This window comes from Mesoplodon densirostris, chromosome 18, assembly GCF_025265405.1.
Source record: "Mesoplodon densirostris isolate mMesDen1 chromosome 18, mMesDen1 primary haplotype, whole genome shotgun sequence".
NCBI classification, from domain to species: Eukaryota; Metazoa; Chordata; class Mammalia; order Artiodactyla; family Ziphiidae; genus Mesoplodon; species Mesoplodon densirostris.
The window spans coordinates 26,687,606-26,705,865 of record NC_082678.1 but is presented as its reverse complement, the minus strand read 5'-3'; the positions used below and the strand labels follow the sequence as shown (position 1 = coordinate 26,705,865).

The following is an 18,260-nucleotide window of genomic DNA, read 5'->3' as shown; positions in this document are numbered from 1 at the left end:
TTCTGGAAAGGTAGTACTAATTAATATACCTCTTAGTCTTGGGAACATCTAGGACTTTTGTTTAACCAAAGGATGCAATTGGTTGAGGTTTGTGAGGGTTTTCACACTTTTTAAAAAAATGATAATCACTAATGTGGTTAAATATGTATACTTTCATAATGCAGAACTATGTAGGAATTAGTCCTTAAGACTCTTCCAGGGTTAAAATAGTGGTATATTACATTCCCATTTGATGCTTTGGGGAGTGCCTGAGTTTGAGTTTCTGCTTCACTGGAACAGCATTAGCACTCTGAGTGTAGGTTCAGATTCAGTGTCATGGCTAAAAGCACGAGCTGCATCAGAATGTCTGCATTTGAATCCTGCCTTTTATTTACAGTGTAACTGTGGGTGAGTAACTTAACTTGTCTGTGCTTCAGTTTCCTTATCTGTTAGTGGGAATGATAATAATAACATCCACCTTGTAAGGTCATTATGAGGACTCAAGCAGATTACATAATATAGTCATTTCAACGGCCTCTGGCCCACAGGAAGCATTCAGCAAATGGCTCTTGTTATTATTCTTATTATTATTGCTGAAATAGCTTTATGATAAAATTGTTTAAACAAATGTTTTGGAATATTTTCAAGAGTCAGAATAACCACATATCACACTAAGTCATTTCTCTCCCATGCCCACTTTTTTCTCTTTGCACTTGTTATTATTAATCAATACCTGTGACCAGTGTTTTTAATAATCATGTATATATACACTGTTTTACAAGCCAGCTATCAGTTCATTCCATTTTCACATCTTGTGAGGTACTAATCAGATATACACATATACATCAGTTTGCTTCAGCTGCCTGAAATATCAACCTAAATTGGCTTAAGCTGGAAAGAAATTTGAGTTAGGCTCACCTAACTGCAAAGTCAGGCACAGCTAGCTGGATTCAGGGCTCAAGTAAAGTCATCAGGACTCAGGTTCTCCCCACGAGTCAACTCTGCCTTTTCCTGTATGGACTTCAGTTGTAGGAACTGTATGTTAGAAACTTGGCTGTAGCATATTCACCCCCTGTAGCCTGTCAGCGTTTAGATTCAGCCGGAAAGAGTGCCTGTCTCTTTCCCAGAAGCCTCAGCAAAAGTCTCATGATGTCTCATTGGCTCTTATGGGGTCACATGTCTGACCTGGAGCCAATCGCTGTTTGAGGCTGTGAGACTGGGATTGGCCAGTTCTGGTCACGTGTCACCCGTGGCTCTTTGGCGGAGTCGAGCCCACCGGAGCCACGCTGACTGAGAGGCGGGGAGAGGTACGTACTCTGAGGGAATTTGTGGGCTTTTATTACCAGAAAAAGGGATGGACGCTGGCTGGTCAAACGACTAATGTGCTGTTAGGCTCTTTTTGTAGATCGTCAACGGATCACAGGGGTTAATGGATTTGAATTAGACCGGATTTGAATTAGAACCTTGGTTACTGATTCCAGCTTTTTTGTCTCCAGGAATGCCGTTCCCCACAGGGGCAGGAGTTTGCAGAAAGTTAGTGTTGTGTATTCTTTTGGTGAAAGTCGGATAATTTTTAACAGGAAGAGAAAGAGTCAAGGCAAATAGGGGTGGCCTTCTCAATGGGTGGACGTGGTGCTTCTTCCCACACTGGTGGGTTTAAGCGACTCAGCGCCCTTCTCCGGGCCTTTCTGTCCCCGTGGCAGAGGCTGTACAAGACCCAGCTTGGTCAGTGTCTGTCCGCTACATGGCAGGGTTGCATGCTGTAGACACGGGTGTATCTGTGTATCCTGGCCAAGAGTGTTGGCTACATGGTGAGGTGTGTCTGGTGCTGGCGTCGTTTAGAGGTAGTTTCTAGATCTCTGTATTTTTTATAGTCCATTTTAGTGTGGCTTGAGACATTGTCTCACTTTGACTTCGGCTGGCAGTTTCTATTTTATGTTTTTCAAGAAGACGCTTGAACTTCTTCAGGAGTATGTGTAGCCAGGTCATGCTGTTTTCTGAAGAACCAGAGAAGGCAGTTACCAGAGACCTGCCTTGTATGGAGAGCTATGCTACAGAAGTACCCGCAGTGAGGTTCAGGGAGACTGCAGTTAGAAATGAACTGTTGGGACCTGATTAATTGTGGTAGGCATCTTCATATCCAGTGCTGAGGTGGGCACCTGAGCCTACATATCAGAGACATTAACTCTTGAAATTAAGTCACTTCCCCCCATAGCTCCCGGAGTTAGTAATTCTGTCCCTAATCTCTACTTCTGTGTTACTTTTATTGAGATATCCCTGGCTAATATGTTTGGTGATTAATGTTGATGGTAGGCTTTGTGATCTCCCCTCAGAGCCAGTTTTAGGGGTTAGCTTGTGTTTGTCAGTGATGTACAAGTACACTTGTTTCTCCAATGACTATTGGAGAGCATAATCATTCTTATGATTGCATAATCATAACCATTATTATTTTACCGAGATGGTGAAAATGGGTGAAAATAATTCCTCTGTCAGGTAGATAAAGTAGTTACATAGCATGATATTTTATTTTCTAAAAATAGAGTGTTGTATGTTGAAATCTGTAAAGTGATTTCCACTTTGTATAAATTGAAAATATGGAATTTTAGTGAAATAACAATAGCTAACACTTACTGAGCACTCACTGTATGCCAGGCATTCTTTTAAGCACTTTACGTGTATTATTTCGCTTAATTCTTAAGTGAAAATAAATAACCATAGGAGGTAGGTATTAGTTGTCTGCTTGCCATTTTAGAGGTGAGCAAGTTGAGATACTTGAGGCTAAGTCATTTGCTCCAGGTCACACAGCTGGTGAGTGACACAGTTGGTGAGTGACAGCTGGTGAGTTCTGAATGTAAGTCCTCTGGCTCCAAGTCTGTGCTTTGGATCACTATGCTGTGTTCTGTCCCTAGTAAAGATTTTAGCTCATGTGTTGTTAGTTTTTCTTTTCATTTTGCTTCTTTTTGTAATATTTTCTAGATGTGGGCTAGGAGTTGTATAGAGAAGATTTGCTAATTCTAGGACCTTTGGAATCCATGGATTTATCCATCTTCTGTTGCTGTTATTTGGCAAGCAAACACTATATGCTTGTTTATATCAGTAGGTGTCAACCAGGAATGATTTTGCCCCCCAGGGGACATTTGCTGATGTCTGGAGACAGACATCATTAGTTGTCGTAAGTCAGGAGACGTGCTCCTGGCACCTAGTGGTCAGAGGCCAGGATGCTGCTGAAACATTTATGAAGCACAGGACAGCCTTCCGCAACAAAGAATTGTTCAGCCCAAAATGTCAATAGCATCAACTCTGGCCTATAGAATAAGTGACTGATGATCTTGTAATGCCATTCTGATCTCTAATGGGCAAAGTCACATTAGTAATGTAGAAATGATTACTTTTGATGTTTGTTTGATAATTGATTTCCCCCAATTAATGCATGTTTGTATAAGGGACATAAACACCAACCATAACTTAAATATTGAAGTTCCCTTAAAGTAAACTGGGAATTATAGCCCACTGAGGGAGAGCTGAGGAAGTTTAAAGGGAGGCCATGTAATGCCTGAGGATACAATACTCTAAATATTTGTTGGATTACCTTGTGAATTACACAATTAGATTTCATTTTTTGTGTTGTATTAACTTGTCAAATGTATAAACATTTTGAATATCCTGTAATTTTTAAAACCGTGTTTTGGTATTTTTTTAATTAAAAATTTCCTACTGAGAAAAGTGGAGAATATTACATTGTACCCCGTGTATGTACCACCCATATTTAACAAATGCTAACAAATACTGAAGTCCATTTTGAGCTCTTTCTCATCCCATCCCTTAGGTGTTTCTACATTTTTTATTATACCAAACATCTCAAAAGTTGAAGGGGCCTGGAACTCTTCCGTTGTCTGTCGTCAGGCCTCACTCACTGCTGCTGCCTTTTGTCTGCCTGTCAGCTTCTCCCCTCATCTTTCACTGCAGTATATAGGCGGTAGAGGGCGGAGCCAGGTTGTCTTTTCAAAGCTGGAAAGGCCAGGCCGAGAGTGGATGCGTAGGCTGGAGGGAGGCGGGAGGACAATAAGTATGGGTTTCCCCCAATGACTGAAAGCAGAGCGTTCCCATGAAACCTTTCATAAGCCGAAGTGGCGTAAAGCGAAGAAGCAGTGACCATAGGACACATCTTGCTAACGGATGCACAAAATAAATTGAGCTAAAGTACAGAAGCTCAGTGACAGTTCAAAGCTATGGTGGCTTGATGCTGAGGTGCTGAGTGTGGTTCCCAGGAAGGAGCTGGGTGGTGCCCTTTGCACCCGCTTTTGCAGCGCACAGTGCGAATTGCCTCTGTACGGGCTGCTGCACAACACGTGCCGGGCACTGTTCTCATTTCCCCCCCTTTTTTGTGAAAATAGATACCTCTTTGGATTTCTTTTGGTTGGGAAAACAGGCGCTAACGTGGGTCTTTCTTAAAAGCGAAGTGGCATAAATTGAGCTTTGGAAGGATGGAGGAGACCTGTACCTTGGGGCCGTTTGGTGAGGTAGAAAGTGGGGAGAGTGAGCGAGGGTGGGAAGAGGCAAGAAGAGCAGTCTCGGAACCAACAGAGATGGTGGTGGGAGGTCTGCAAGCGTGGTCCGCCGGAGCAATGTTGTGACTGTCAGGTCAGAGGATCTTAGGTCTTCTTTGCCCAGGATTGCTGCTCCCTGCATTATGAGTGGTATAGCTCAGGAGAGGCTGCGCTTGAATTCTCAATCTCTATTACTTGGACTGCTTAGTGGTCTGTTATTAATGGCAATGCCTGCTTATCACCAGTTGTTCACAGGACTTCTACATGTTAGGTTCCTTCTTTTTTTTTTTTTTTTTTTTTTTTTGACCACACCATGCCGCCTGCGGGATCTTAGTTCCCCGACCAGGGATCAAACCCTCTCCCCGCCCCTTTCCGCCGTGGAGGAAGCGCGGAGTCCCAACCACTGCACTGCCCGATAGGTTCCTCCTTTATTTAAACACCTCCCATCATGCTCCATTGCTATGGAATAAAGCCCTCACTTCTTGTGGCATTGGAGGGCATTCTTAGCTCCTTTCCGTCTTTCTCTGACACACCTGGAGTATATCATGTGCTTTTTCTTGTCTTGGTGACTTCTTGTGCATTCTCTCTGATAAACTCCCCTGTGCTCTCCCTATCATCTCTGCACAGTGAACTTGTGTTCTTCTTTTGAGGGCAGCTCATGCCTTTCGGCAGATGGAAGGTATTTCTTGCTATTTTTCATTTGTGCTTTGCCTGTCTTGCTAGAATCTGAGTTTCTTGAAAGCAGTGATGGCATGCTTCCTCTTTGCGTATAGTACTGCTAACACAGGGCCTGGCCTCAGGAAATGTTTGCTGAACTGAATTAATAGCCAGTTCGAACTTGCCCTTGAGCCAGTGTTTTGTACTGGTGGGAAAAATCCTACACGGTGTGGACTTTGATTCTCTGAAGTGTCAGTTACAGTATTGTAAGACGGAAGATAGGAGTCTGGGATAGGAAACAGTTTTGCACCTTCTGGTTTTTTTTTTTTTTTTTTTGCGGTACGCGGGCCTCTCACTGTTGTGGCCTCTCCCGTTGCGCAGCACAGACTCCGGACGCGCAGGCACAGCAGCCATGGCTCATGGGCCCAGCCACTCTGCGGCATGTGGGATCTTCCTGAACCGGGACACAAACCCGTGTCCCCTGCGTCGGCAGGCAGACTCTCAAACACCGTGCCACCAGGGAAGCCCTAGATTTCTTTTGTTAATGCAGAGCCTTAGTTTACTACCCACACCCCCGATATTGTTACCTACTTTAATTATGTGTTCTTTTTAAATTTTAATTATTTATTTATTTGGTTGCACCAGGTCTTAGTTGCAGCAGGTTGGCTCCTTAGTTGCGGCTCAAGGGCTCCCCAGTTGCAGCAGGCAGGCTCCTTTAGTTGCGGCTCGCAGGTTCCTGAACTGTGGCATGTGAACTCTTAGTTGCAGCATGCATGTGAGACCTAGTTCCCTGACCAGGGATCGAACCCGGGCTCCCTGCATTGGGAGCACAGAGTCTTAACCACTGCACCAGCAGGGAAGTTCCAATGATGTGTTCCTTTATTCATTGGCATGTAAACATAATTCTTATCTTTTTTCCCCTGTATTTTTATAAATACAGAAAAGTGAATAACATCTTAAAATAAAATGAAGGAAAGGCCTAATGTATCTGAGTTTTTCTCAGTAGCATGAAGGGAAATGTTTGCCAGCAAGAACTGTGGCAAGGTTATCCCAGATGTCAACTGTCTCTACTACCAGGGGCTCAGAGCCCTTCTGAAGCTTCCTAATTGTCCAGGACAGCTCCATTATGACTCACCGTACAGGGCCTAGCCTCTCATGCGACACTCAGCATTTAAAAATTAGTCTTCATTTCTCCTTCCCAGCAGGCAGCTTCAGTTGGAGAAAGTAATTTCATTTTCTTACGTACTCGTTCATTCACTCAGTCAACAGACCATCACTCCTCTATTATATGCCAAGATCTATGCTTGCTTCTGGTAACAAGGAAAGAATAATATATGGTTCCTTCAAGCACTTAAGGAGCTCATAAACTAGTGACAGAGGAAGATGCACAAACCAATCAATAAAGAATGAACAATGCTTTGACTTTATTTGTATTATTTGAATTTTTATGACTATATTTATATACTACACCCTGTTCAAAGTGGAAATAGATATTTAAGAAAGAACTAGTGATGTAAAAAATCCACAGTAATATGTAAGTTATTTAGAGAGTTAAGACTGGAAATATTTGCACTCTCAAAGAAGCTTGTTCATGCAGATGAACCCCTACTTCTTTTGGTTGCTTTATTTACATTTATAGAGGTATAGGTATTCCCTCTTCTAACAGGGGTTAGTAACTTGGGGAGGGGGTGCTACAGATTAAGGTCCTGATTCAGTGGCAGGTCCATCTTACCTCCTCTTCAGGTCATATTCTCAAGCAGGAGCTACAGGATGAGACGAGTAAAACAGTTCACTTCCTTTGCTTACCCCCAGCCCCATGATAGGCTTCTGCTGGGCTTCCTTGGTTGCTTTCATCATCACTTTCACCACCAGAGGTCAGGGAACCTTCCGGTTAATCAGGGGCCCTGGAAATGATGCAGAAAAGTACTGACTTAAAAATAATAAATCACATTTATTTAGGGCTGACTGTGAGCTCATTGCTTAAAATGTCCTACTTAATCTTCACAACCACTCTAGGAAATTGGTATTGATAAATCTCAAGTATATCCAAAACAAGTCTCTATGTAGGATTGTGATATTTTTAGGACTTTTATGTCTTTAGGTTCGTCTTGGCACCAGACATAAGGCAGTTCAACATAATACGCTGGCCCTAAACAGCTCCAGATGCCAAGAATTGGCAAATCACTACTTTGGTTTCAATGGGTGGTCAAAAAGGATCATCAAGGTGAACTCTGTAGATTTTCTTTGACTAACCAGACTCCTTTCAACATTGAACTCCTAGACTTTAGAGAGAAGAATAGAACAGGGCTATGGGGAGGAGATGTGAGAGCCTTCCACATGGAAGTATGTGAGCATTGGCCTGCCACCTAGAATTAGTGATAATCTCAATGACTTGGATGGCGGTGTCCATAATTTTCTCCAGTATTTGTATGGTATATGATAAAAAATAGTTGTCCATATCTAGTCATTCATTTGCAAGTCCCAACTTGATTTTGAAGCTATTGCATACCTAAACTATTACCTGGGATTGCTGGAGTTTTGTTTTTATTTCTAACAACAGGATATTTTGAAGTCTAGCCTTTAATTCATAATCCTAACAGCTTCAGGATCTTTCTAACCTTGAAGAAAGGGAAAATGAAGCTATTGTGACACCACTTCAGAAGCAAAGCCTGAAGTTCTTCTGTGCTTCAGAGGTGGTGTTGCCCTCCCACGAGTGCAGGAGAACCGGAGTTGTCATGGCTGAGGAACCTTTGCATAAGTTGGAGGAAGGTCTGTTTTCCAGTATGTTTGTGTGTGGGGAGGTGAGGGAGTGGGATTTCTCTTTTTTCCTTTCTTTCTGAAACTCACCTTTTCAGACACATCATCACTTTTCTAAGCCACTAAAGCCCTGGGCAGATTTTTTCTGCCTGACAATATAGGTTTTTATCTTAGGCAATACCTGACAGCACCTTAAACTTTAGAATTTTAGAACTGACCGCCTGCCAAGAAGCTTAGGAGGAAGGAAAATGAGTTAGTTTTTGTTGTTGTTGTTGTTAATAATTTGTTATGTGCTAAAATATTCCTTCAAATACAGATGTCTTCTGGCCTTCAGTTATCCCAAGAAAATCATTGTCTAAAGATTGAAATAAACTCTTGTGTAAATATTCAGTCCTTTGCCTCCTATAGAAGGGCCTGAGCAGAAAAAGTTAATGTAGATCCCTAGAAAGGGGATTCCGATTGGTACTGAGTTTTTTCCTAGAATCCATGGCACTTGGGCTTAGGCTTTTAACTCAGAGGCAGAGCTGTTAGCGAATGGAGTGGAGGAGGCTCCACCATCCACCTGAGTGGGTGATGGTTGAGGAGAGGCTGGATCATCTGCACTACCGGCAAGTCTATCTCACTGTATGAATCCAGCCCTTTACGCACAGGAGAGCAGGGTCTGTAGCAGTGCAGCCTCAGCTTGTCCATTTGAAATCTGTGAGTAGTATGAGATTTGTGCACGTTCTAGGTTTGCATTTCCCATCGAGTGTTTTAGGAACTTCCAGAATAGATCTGAGCAGTAAAAATGTGCCATGCCAGGGTATACCTACAACAGAGACATTCACCCGTACCCCAGTGTTGTGCCTGCCCTTAATCACTAAGATAATGATCTAAGAATCACAGATGCATTTTTAGTTTTACACACATAACCTAGAAATCAGTTATGCAGACAGGCATTTTAAACTCATCTGTTTTGGTTGGATTTAGGGTCATTATCATTCCTTATGGAAAGGAAGGTAACCCAGAAGCTTGCTATTCAGAAGGCTATGACAGATGCATTCCAGAAACTGCTGATTGTGGCTTTAGGTAAGACCTTTTTGATTGTCCTTGAAGTACTTCAGTTTCAGTGAGCAAATAAAGTTACTTGAAAAGTTAATTGGATGAAAATAATGGTTATCTAAAACATTACATATTCTTTCATTCACCAGGTGCTTTCACAGCAGCAGTCTTAAATTTGTTCTTTGTGGCATTTATGAGAAAAATGACAGCAAATATTATTGTCCCCAGTGTTTGGATGTAGAGTGACTTGCCACAGTTCATACAGAAAGTGTTTGATCCAGTTCTTCCCCAATTGCTTGCTTATCTTACAGAATAGTGCAATGATTATAAAGCCTTGGGCACCTGTGTTTGAGTCCTAACTTTGTCTCTTAGATTTTGTTGTTGTTGTTGTTGTTGCAATTTTAGGTTTTTCTAGCCAGAGACATTTGAAGGTATTTAATATCTCTAAGCTGCAATTTCTTTATCTGCAAATAGGATTAGTAATACAGCTTATCACCTAATGGAGGATATTGTAAGAGTAAATGAGATGATGAATGTAAAAAGCTTAGAACTATGCCTGAAACATAGTAAGCAGAGAAAATATATTGACTATTATTATTATCGTTTTTTTCTTGTTGAAGAGTTTATTAGATTATGTTTTTGAAATCAGTTTAATTTCAGTTTTCATTTCTGATATATTGGGTGAATATGATTCTTATATAATAATTGGCTACGTTTTTGTGAGCCTTGAAAGTGGTCATGCTATTGAATAGTGTTGATTGTGTTCCCTATCGAGTTATACAGCAGTGAGAATGTCACAGGCTGTGCCCAAAGGAAACTTTATGATGAGTAGATTCCCGGAACAGAATTGCTCCCCTGCTTCACAGCCCTGCAGGCTTAGAGAAAATCCGAGCTAAGTTGTCAGAGACCTTATTTGCTTGTAAGAGTTGACCCTGGATTGGTCTTGGCCTTCCAGCCTGGGCAGTCCTTCCAGTGAAGTTTGACTTCCCTGGTCATCAGGCAGAATCTCCATCAGCTGTCAACTCTGGGTAACAACCTTTAAGAACCAAACTAAATGTCTGGGTTGTTTGTCCCTAATATGCCAAGGTATTCCTTATATGTACTCCAAACTCCTTAGACCAAAAAGCCTGGTGGCTCTAGCTTGCCTTGAGGAAAGCTGTATTGTCCAAAAGGTACATGGGCTAGTTTCTGCCAGTAGAGTGTTCAAATGCTGTCTCTCTCTGTCTCTGTCTCCAAAGCTTTGTTCATTGTATCTGGTAGAAGTTTGGTCCCAAGGAGTAGGCACTTGCCTTGCTTCTAATATGAAGTATCTATTATAGTCCAGTGGTATCTCTCCAGGTTTGAACTCATTTGGACCCCCACCTAATGCCTTCCTATTTCATTGTATTGTGATTGAACATTTTTGTTTCCACAGCTTTTAATTTCTATGTCATTATTCCTTAGTTCTTATTTCTAAGATCATAAAGGTTTTTGAACCAAAGTTGATACTTCTTATATATTTTTTCACAAATAATTATGATAAAAACTGGAGTGTCAGATGAGGGAACTTCTAGGAAAATGCTCTTATTTTCTTCTTTTAGAAATCAAAAGAATGTCTAATTATTGGGTGCTACCATTGTATACAGGAAGTTTTAGAACAAGAAAACTTCTGAATTGATCCTTGTTAACTTTATTTCAGAAATTGGTAAAACAGCCGTGGCATATAGACTCTGTGAAGACGTCACAGATGCTAGAACCAAAGAGGAACTACAGGATTTAATTCAAGTATGTGGAGATACAAACTCAAGGGGTACACAGCCAGTGTAGCCATAATTCAAAACAAGCAGCAGGATTTGGAAGACTTTGGCATGTCTACTCAGCTCTGTCTTCCTTAGGAAAATGTGAAACTCTGAAACTGCTTTTGAGGCAGGGAATTTCTAGGACTTTTCCAAGTCCCGAGCCTTGTCTCTGGCCCATTATTTGAAGTTTGGAGAGCAGGATTGAGGGCCATCAGTGTACGTCTACAGTTGTGGACACAGGAGAAGACACAGGCCCTTTAGAACTCCCCTCAAATAGAATTGCAGGGATTTGGGAACAAAGTAACTATGGCCTTAAGTGTGATTATGCTACAGTGTTTTAAAACTATTCATGCCTTTCAAGTAAGGTATATTACCCAGGTCTCAGCATCTCATATATATCTTGTGTTAAATATTTTGCCGAAGCACCTTTCTGTAAACCAATTATATGGATGCCTCGAATTAGGGATTAAGTTGTCAACGTAATTTCTAAAAGAAAACATTAATGTACTGTATATAGGATTTTTATTAAAAAGGAGCAAAAAATGTGTTTCATGTCATTGAGAGCTTATTTGGGGGCTAGTTTTCTGATTATTTAACTCACCCCAACGTTGCAAAGTTTGTTTTGAAGGGAAGAAAGTAGAGAAAGGAAAGGTGGTTATGTTCTGAAAAATGTAAAAATTTTGAAAGTTTTTCCTGTACAAAATAATTATTTTAATTCAATTGAAATCAGTCAAGGAAACTTCAAACGTATCCATGTTTGGACATTAAGAAGTCTAGCTTCCTGTGAAATGTGAGAGGAAAGGACTCCGTATTGATAGTAAAGATTTCGGAAAACTGATTATAACAACAGATCCATTCCTAAATGAGGCCAATCTTGGAATCCGTTCCATTGAGAAACCATTATGTGCCAGGCACTGGAAATAAGATGAAGCTCCTTCTCTCTTGGAGTTTAGGTGTTACAGGTGTACCAGACAATTAAAAAGGACTAAAATTAAATAGATTATGAAAAGGACTGTGAAGAAAGTAAACTGGGTGCTAGTTACAGTATTTGGAGAAAACTACTTAACATGCTGACTTTAACATTCTAAGTGTCTTCTCCATGTCTGCACACAGGGTAGACCTCTGAAAAGTGACACAGTAGTTTTTTCTAGATTAATGGTTCTGTTGAGACAAGGTGGGATGGGGGAAGTTTTCCCATGCTAATATAAAGGGCCATTCACTTGGTTTTAGACACTCTTTCCCAGAATGAATTGCTCACCTGCCCCAAACCCCTCCTACAGAAGTTCTGGAGTCATCACTGATTCAGTGGTAACCTCTGACGACAGAGTGGTGAATTAATAATGAGACGTGAATACTGAGAGTTTGGAGGAAATGGCAACATTTTAGAATAATTGTAAGGTGTGTTCCCCTCCCGCCACCCTGACTGGTGCTCATTTTGCAGGTCAGCTACTTTTCTTGTCAGCCCTGTAGCCAAAGGGAGGAAGAATGTCTCTCAGACTTCAGCTTCGAGGAGGAAGAGTTCAGATTGCCAGAACTGGACTAGCACTTTTGAATTTCCCAGAATGCCACATCCTGTGGTTTCCTCGGGAAGCTCTGCATCCTTCCCAACCCCCCTCCACCCCTGGGCTGCTGGAGTTTGGGGCCACTGGGGTCTGCAGCCCAAATCCCGCCTCATTGTTTGGGGCCTGGGAGGGCAGGGCGGGGTTGGGAAGGGGGCCCGGCAGGAGGTAATTGTCGCCTTTGCAAGGGGAAGGGTGGCTTGTGCCCTGGGGACTCTGGGAAAAAGGCTCACTCTGGTGGCGTGCATTGGATCTCCGCAGGAGCCTAATAAAGGTGGAGTAACTACAGATGTCATAAATAACGGGTGGGACGTTAGGTGGGGGAGGGGCGTGCGGTTGCTATGGGACGTTAGGTGGGGGAGGGGCGTGCAGTTGCTAACGGTTGCTAACAGTGAACCCTCGCGTCGCAGCGCTGGCATAACGGTTCAGTTCGGCTGTGAAGGAGGATGTGGCTCTGGCTTCTCGCTGGCCTGGGTCGCTGTGCCTGGGAGCCGCCACATGTTATGTCCTGGCTGTGCCTCTGTGTCGCTGCTGCGCCCCACGGCTCCTCCTCACATGGCAACGACTGTGGCTTCTAGTCCAGGCAGTTCAGCCTCCAGAGCTCCTTAAGGAAGTTGTAGCTCAGTCTCCATTGTATCCCGAGGTGACAGTTCCAGCACAGAGCAGGATCATGCTGAGCATCCAACATCCCCCAGGATCAAGAGCAGTGGTTCTCAACCAGGGTGAGTTTGCACACAGGTGACACTTGGTAGTGTCTGGCGACAGTTTTGCTTGTCAGAACTGTATACGCTACTGGCATCTAGTGGACAGAGACCAGAGATGCTACTAAACATCCAACAGTGTACAGGGGAGCCTCCCACAGCAAAGAATTATCCAGCCCAAACTGTCAATAGTGCTGCCTAGCTAGAGAAATAAAGATCACTTAACACAAGTATTTAATGAGCATTTAGTATTTTGTATCTAATGCACCACATATATAATCATGAAAGTATAAATCATAATATCTCCCACAGTGAGATTTCTTTAGTGTATGGAGGGAGTAGTGATGTTACGTTTCATCATATATAAATGAGAATTATTGCCAATGGATAAATGTTCTGAAAGAATATCTGTTTTTCTAATTCTTTTGCTCGTGTCTTTTTTTGTAGAAATCTTGGTTGCAATTTACTCACAGAACTGAGCTTTGGAACGTTTCAGGCCTGGCATGGAATGCAGTTTTTACACAAGTTGTAAGTGAAATAGAAGATGAATACATGTAAACAACTGTGTGTAAAAGCAATCATGCAGTTATTGGTTAGCTGGGTGTAAGTAAGCCCAGTATGAATTCTGGAAAGTATGTCTTGAGAGCCATTTTTTTTTTTCAAACGAGGAAACTAAGGTACAAAGAGGCCAAGAGACTTGTTTAACTCATATATATGAAAGGCTCTGCTTTCCATAGTACTGATCTTTGGCATGGTCAATTAAAGGCACCAAACAAAAACACTCAGATTAGCATTGTCATGGAATCCCACGGATGCCTCTCCAATATGAGAATGGTCCAGGAAGTTCCACTTTTGAATTTCACTTTGATTCCTTTTCATGTGCGAAGTTCCTAACTGCTTAAAATGTATGCAACACAGAGCTGCAGAGAACTAAGTTGAGCAGGGTGTGGTTCAGTGGGTGTGGGTGCTTCCCCAACCATCATTAGCTCTTTTAAATGGTAAAGCAGAAAGAATTCCTGAACACCCACCACAGGGCTCTCCCCAGCCACCCAGAACATTATTTTTCAAAAAAGCATATATTGCTGAAGTGAATTATCTGTGGCCAATAGGAACCTTTGAGGTATGGAAAAAGACATTGTTTGTGTTCAGCTGTAGTGTGAAAAATATAAAGAAAAGACTTTGCTGTGGCCTAATTCAATATATTTTCTTTGCTGACTACTCTTCAATAAGAAGTGTGGGTTTTACACCCCTTCAGCTCAAAACTTCTCTGATTACTCATGGCACAAGGAAATGATAGTGGGTACGTTCAATGGCCCGAAGGCGATTTTAGACTCAAGGTAAAGAGCTCTTCTACACCTGGCTTTGGAAAAGACTCTCTTACCTGTCTTGTGGTTCAGAAATCCAGTTCCCACATTTTGGGTTAATGAAGGTGTTGAGGCTGTGTCTGGAGCTGGGTTAACAATTCCTGCAGATGCCTATCTTTAGCGGCCTCCTTCCTTTCCCTTGTTAGTTTGCTGACGCCTACCTTGGGGAGAGAGCACTAAGGGTCGGTTTTTCTTCTGTTAGCACACCGGAGAGCAGGCTCGTGAGGTCCCTTCACCAGGAGGTTTTAGTAGCGTCACTACAACGTCTGATACTCACCACCTTTCCTAAACATCCCAGAACACCAAGAGTTCCTTATAAGAATCAGAGTTTCACTATAGTTATGTAGGCAACACAGGACAATACATTGTGGAAATAAATAAATAAATCACAGTTTAAAAATTAGTGAATTCATTCCAAAACATTCACTGAGTGCCTTGCCCACTGTCTGTGAACACTCTACTAAGTGCTGGGGATACAAAGACGCATAGGGCAGGGACTTTGTCCCCAAGAAGCTTTCATACTGGAAGGAGAAATATGGATGTTGATGGGAAAACATATATGAGAGCCATTCTAGCATCTATGCAGCAGGGTAACAAGGTGAGGGAGGGGGGTGATGAAGTAGAAAACGGGTGGTAGGTTAGAAAAGATTTGTAATGGAAGAGGCACCAACTTGTTCCTTTGGAATTTGTGCTCCTCTTAAATGACAGAAAAAGGTAGTGAAAGAATCAGAACTATCTGGTGTTGTAAATAAACTAGTACTGTACTCCGAAGACTCATTCACAGTTACTTTCAAAAGATTGTCACAGTATAGTAAGTCTTTGTTTTGGACTAACTCTTTCTAATAGACAAAGCTAATTTGCTTTAGGAAACGTTTGCCATAGTGAGATATAAACTTTATTGCATCTCTTACCAAAGGCAAGCCACCAAGGGAAGATGCCACCCTCGAGTTAAATCATTTTACTACCTATAATGACATATTACTGGGGTGTTTATAAGTTGCTTGCATTAAATAAGTTTGGAAAAGGGCCCCAGCTGAGGTGGATTTATCCTGAATTCAATGAACCTTAGGCTTCAGGGCTCCTCACTTGCATAGGTCCCTTCCAAGGTCTTGAGAGGGGTCCTAGCGATTTTTCTATTTATAACTTTGCCTGTTTTTATTAGCTAGGATTTCCCAAAGTAGATGAGGTTCAGGCCCCACAAATCCTTGATTCATCACCGGGTGTCAGGTAATTATAAGTCAGTAGGTTTCTTGAATGAAGCCTCTATTTTATTGAGAAATATCAGGTGAAGTGGTTAGCAGTGTGGTAGTCTATTTTAAATCCGAAATCTACCTCAAAGATGAGCCAAGAGCTTATTAATAAAGTACCACTTTTTGAATGGTGGTAGTCATCATATCTCTTTCAGATAAAATCAGGAATGAAATATACTATGGAAAACCGGCAGTGGTTGATAATCCTAAATGTTAAGTATGCTTTTTTTCTCTGACTCTAAAGTGTTTCTCCTTCATTCACCTATGCAGGTCCAGACTGATGGCTTATGTTTAAAAATTCTTTTAGTCACTTCATTGGATCTAACAATACAAGCTCCATGATTTTAGAAACTGAAGGACTCTACAATGTAGAAAGGCTATATAACTTAAGCAGACAGAGCACATTCACATGCTGGCTTGTCCGTGGTACATCAATATTGTACCAAGAACATAAGCACGAAGAGAGAATAAGAGGAAAATCAAAGCCTTATCCCTATTGAATTATTTACCCCATTGTTGAGAATATCAGTGCGGGAGGTGTGTCCATCCTATGAAGGCAAATTGAGCTGCGGTCACAGAGCCGCCCTAATGCTCCCCCAGTCAGCTAGCATTGGTTTCCTTTACATAGCTATGTACACACAAAAGCTTACACACTTGAGGGTGTTGTCCTCACTTTTTGCTATGTACTAGAATCCTGGCAGCTTCTCAGATTTAGAAAGGCATAAACACTAAAAGCAAAAATAACTTGGGTCTGCCCTTTGGGGTGATTCAGGGTGGCTGTTTTATTTGTAATAGTTCAAAATTTTGAGATTGTCACACCTAGCAACTACTATACTTTTCTTCTCCCCACTGCATCTTATTCTTCCCACCTGTAGTATTTTCTCCCATTCTATATGTTTATTCACTTTCTTGATAGTGTCCTTTGAAGCACAAACTTTTTAGTTTTTATAAAATCCAATTCATCTATTTTTCCTTTGGTTGTTTGTGCTTCTGGTATCATATCTAAGAAACTGTTGTCTAAAGCAAGGTCATAAAGATTTACTCCTGTGTTTTCTTCTAAGAGTTTATAGCCTTAGCTCTTACATTTGGATATTTGATCCATTTGGAGTTAATTTTCATATACGGTGTGAAGCTTCATTATTTTGTGTGTGGATGTACAGTTGTCCCAGCATCATTTGAAAAGACTGTTCTTTCCACGTTGAATTGTTTTGGCACCCTTGTTGAAAATCAATAGACCATAAGTATGAGGGGTTATTGCTATCTTGTCAATTCTGTTCCATTGATTTACATGTCTGTTCTTATTCCAGTACCACACTGTGATTGCAGTAGCTTTGAACTGAGTTTTGAAACCAGGATGTGTGAGTCCTCCCACTTTGTTCTTTACCGACATTGTTTTGGTTATTCTGTTTCCTTGAATTGCCATAGGAATTTTAGAAACAGCTTGGCAATTTCTGGAAAGAAGTCAGCTGGGATTTTGATAGGAATTGCAATGGAACCATAGGTCGATTTGGGAAGTAGTGAAATTTTCATAAGATTATCTTCCAGTCCATGAATCCAGCAGGTCTTTATACTTATTTAGATCTTCTTCAATTTCTTTCAACAGTTTTGTACTTTTCAGTGTGAATCTTGCACTTACTTGGTAAAATTTTCCCCTAAGTATTATATTTGTTTTGATGCTGTTCCACATGGAATTGTTTTCCAAATTCCATTTTTCGATTACTCATTGCTGATGTGTAGAAATAATATTGATCTTATATCCTACAACCTTGCTGAACTCATTTATTAATGCTAACAGTTATTCTCCTAGATGCCCAGGAATATGTCTTGTGGTCTTCCAGTTTCCCAGGAATACATTGGAATATTTCAAAGTGTCTGTGCACATCTCATTCCTCAGCTTTTCTTTTAAAGCTTTGCGGTTGGGTTGTCTTTTGCCCCAAACTGTTATCCATTGCCTCATGCCACCGCCATGTTAAAATATTTGCTTGAAAATGTTTTCCAGAAATGCCACCTGAGCAGAGGCTTTTCTCACTAGACAGCCCTCAGTCAGGTCAAAGGCAAGCCTTTCAAGTGAGGTCTTCCAGGGGGCCACCAGACATGTAAAACAATGACAGTTCTTTGGGAATGAGGCTTTGAAGGACCTCTCAGTCCATGCTGCTCGTTCTGGTACCAGGGATGTGGGCTGTTTTTCAAGGCTACCACTGGCATGGAGACCAAAGGTCGAGGGCAAGTTAAAGCAACACAGATCTCATTGTTCTTACAGAAATTAATTTGTTTTCCTTGAATAAATTGCTCCCCCATTTACTGCCAGCATGTTGGTTAAATGTCCAGAGTTCAGAAGAAGTTGATTCTGACCATTTTTGCCAGTTTTGTTGTTGTTGTTATTGTTGCTTCTATGCAGGGATGAATTTTCAGATGTCCTTCCTCCATCATTTTTACTGATTTTCCTGCAATTTAAAAAAAAAATCTATAAAGTCTCAATGGCCATAGGCTAATTAAATATTTATCACAAGAGATGATTAAGGAAAAAATAAATAAAAAGAGAAATAAATAAATAAATAAATAAATAAAAAGAGAAAATATAATTCTCATAGAGGCTTTCCCAGATGGGTAGATGAAGTTTGAAAAGG

At 41.3% G+C, this 18,260-nt stretch overlaps 1 protein-coding gene and 1 pseudogene across 1 annotated transcript; both read left to right on the top strand.

Annotated features, from left to right (window-relative positions):
- Positions 1-1,262: 1,262 nt before the first annotated feature.
- LOC132478676 (RAD52 motif-containing protein 1-like) lies at positions 1,263-12,471 on the top strand. Its single transcript, XM_060082001.1, has 5 exons — positions 1,263-1,286; positions 7,784-7,952; positions 8,910-9,008; positions 10,660-10,745; positions 12,201-12,471. Exons 2-5 carry the CDS (start codon positions 7,919-7,921, stop codon positions 12,300-12,302), a joined length of 321 nt encoding a protein of 106 aa, XP_059937984.1. The 5' UTR covers positions 1,263-1,286; positions 7,784-7,918; the 3' UTR covers positions 12,303-12,471.
- A 517-nt stretch (positions 12,472-12,988) lies between these two features.
- The window catches only part of LOC132479140 (leucine-rich repeat-containing protein 37A3-like), a 51,536-nt pseudogene continuing 46,264 nt past the window's right edge, over positions 12,989-18,260 (top strand).

Excerpts from the sequence above, each read along its gene's own strand:
- LOC132478676 (XM_060082001.1), top strand. The coding sequence starts at position 7,919 with ATGGCTGAGGAACCTTTGCATAAGTTGGAGGAAG. Across the intron at positions 9,009-10,659 it reads ACTGCTGATTGTGGCTTTAG|AAATTGGTAAAACAGCCGTG; the intron begins GTAAGACCTTTT and ends ACTTTATTTCAG. Across the intron at positions 10,746-12,200 it reads AACTACAGGATTTAATTCAA|GTCAGCTACTTTTCTTGTCA; the intron begins GTATGTGGAGAT and ends CTCATTTTGCAG.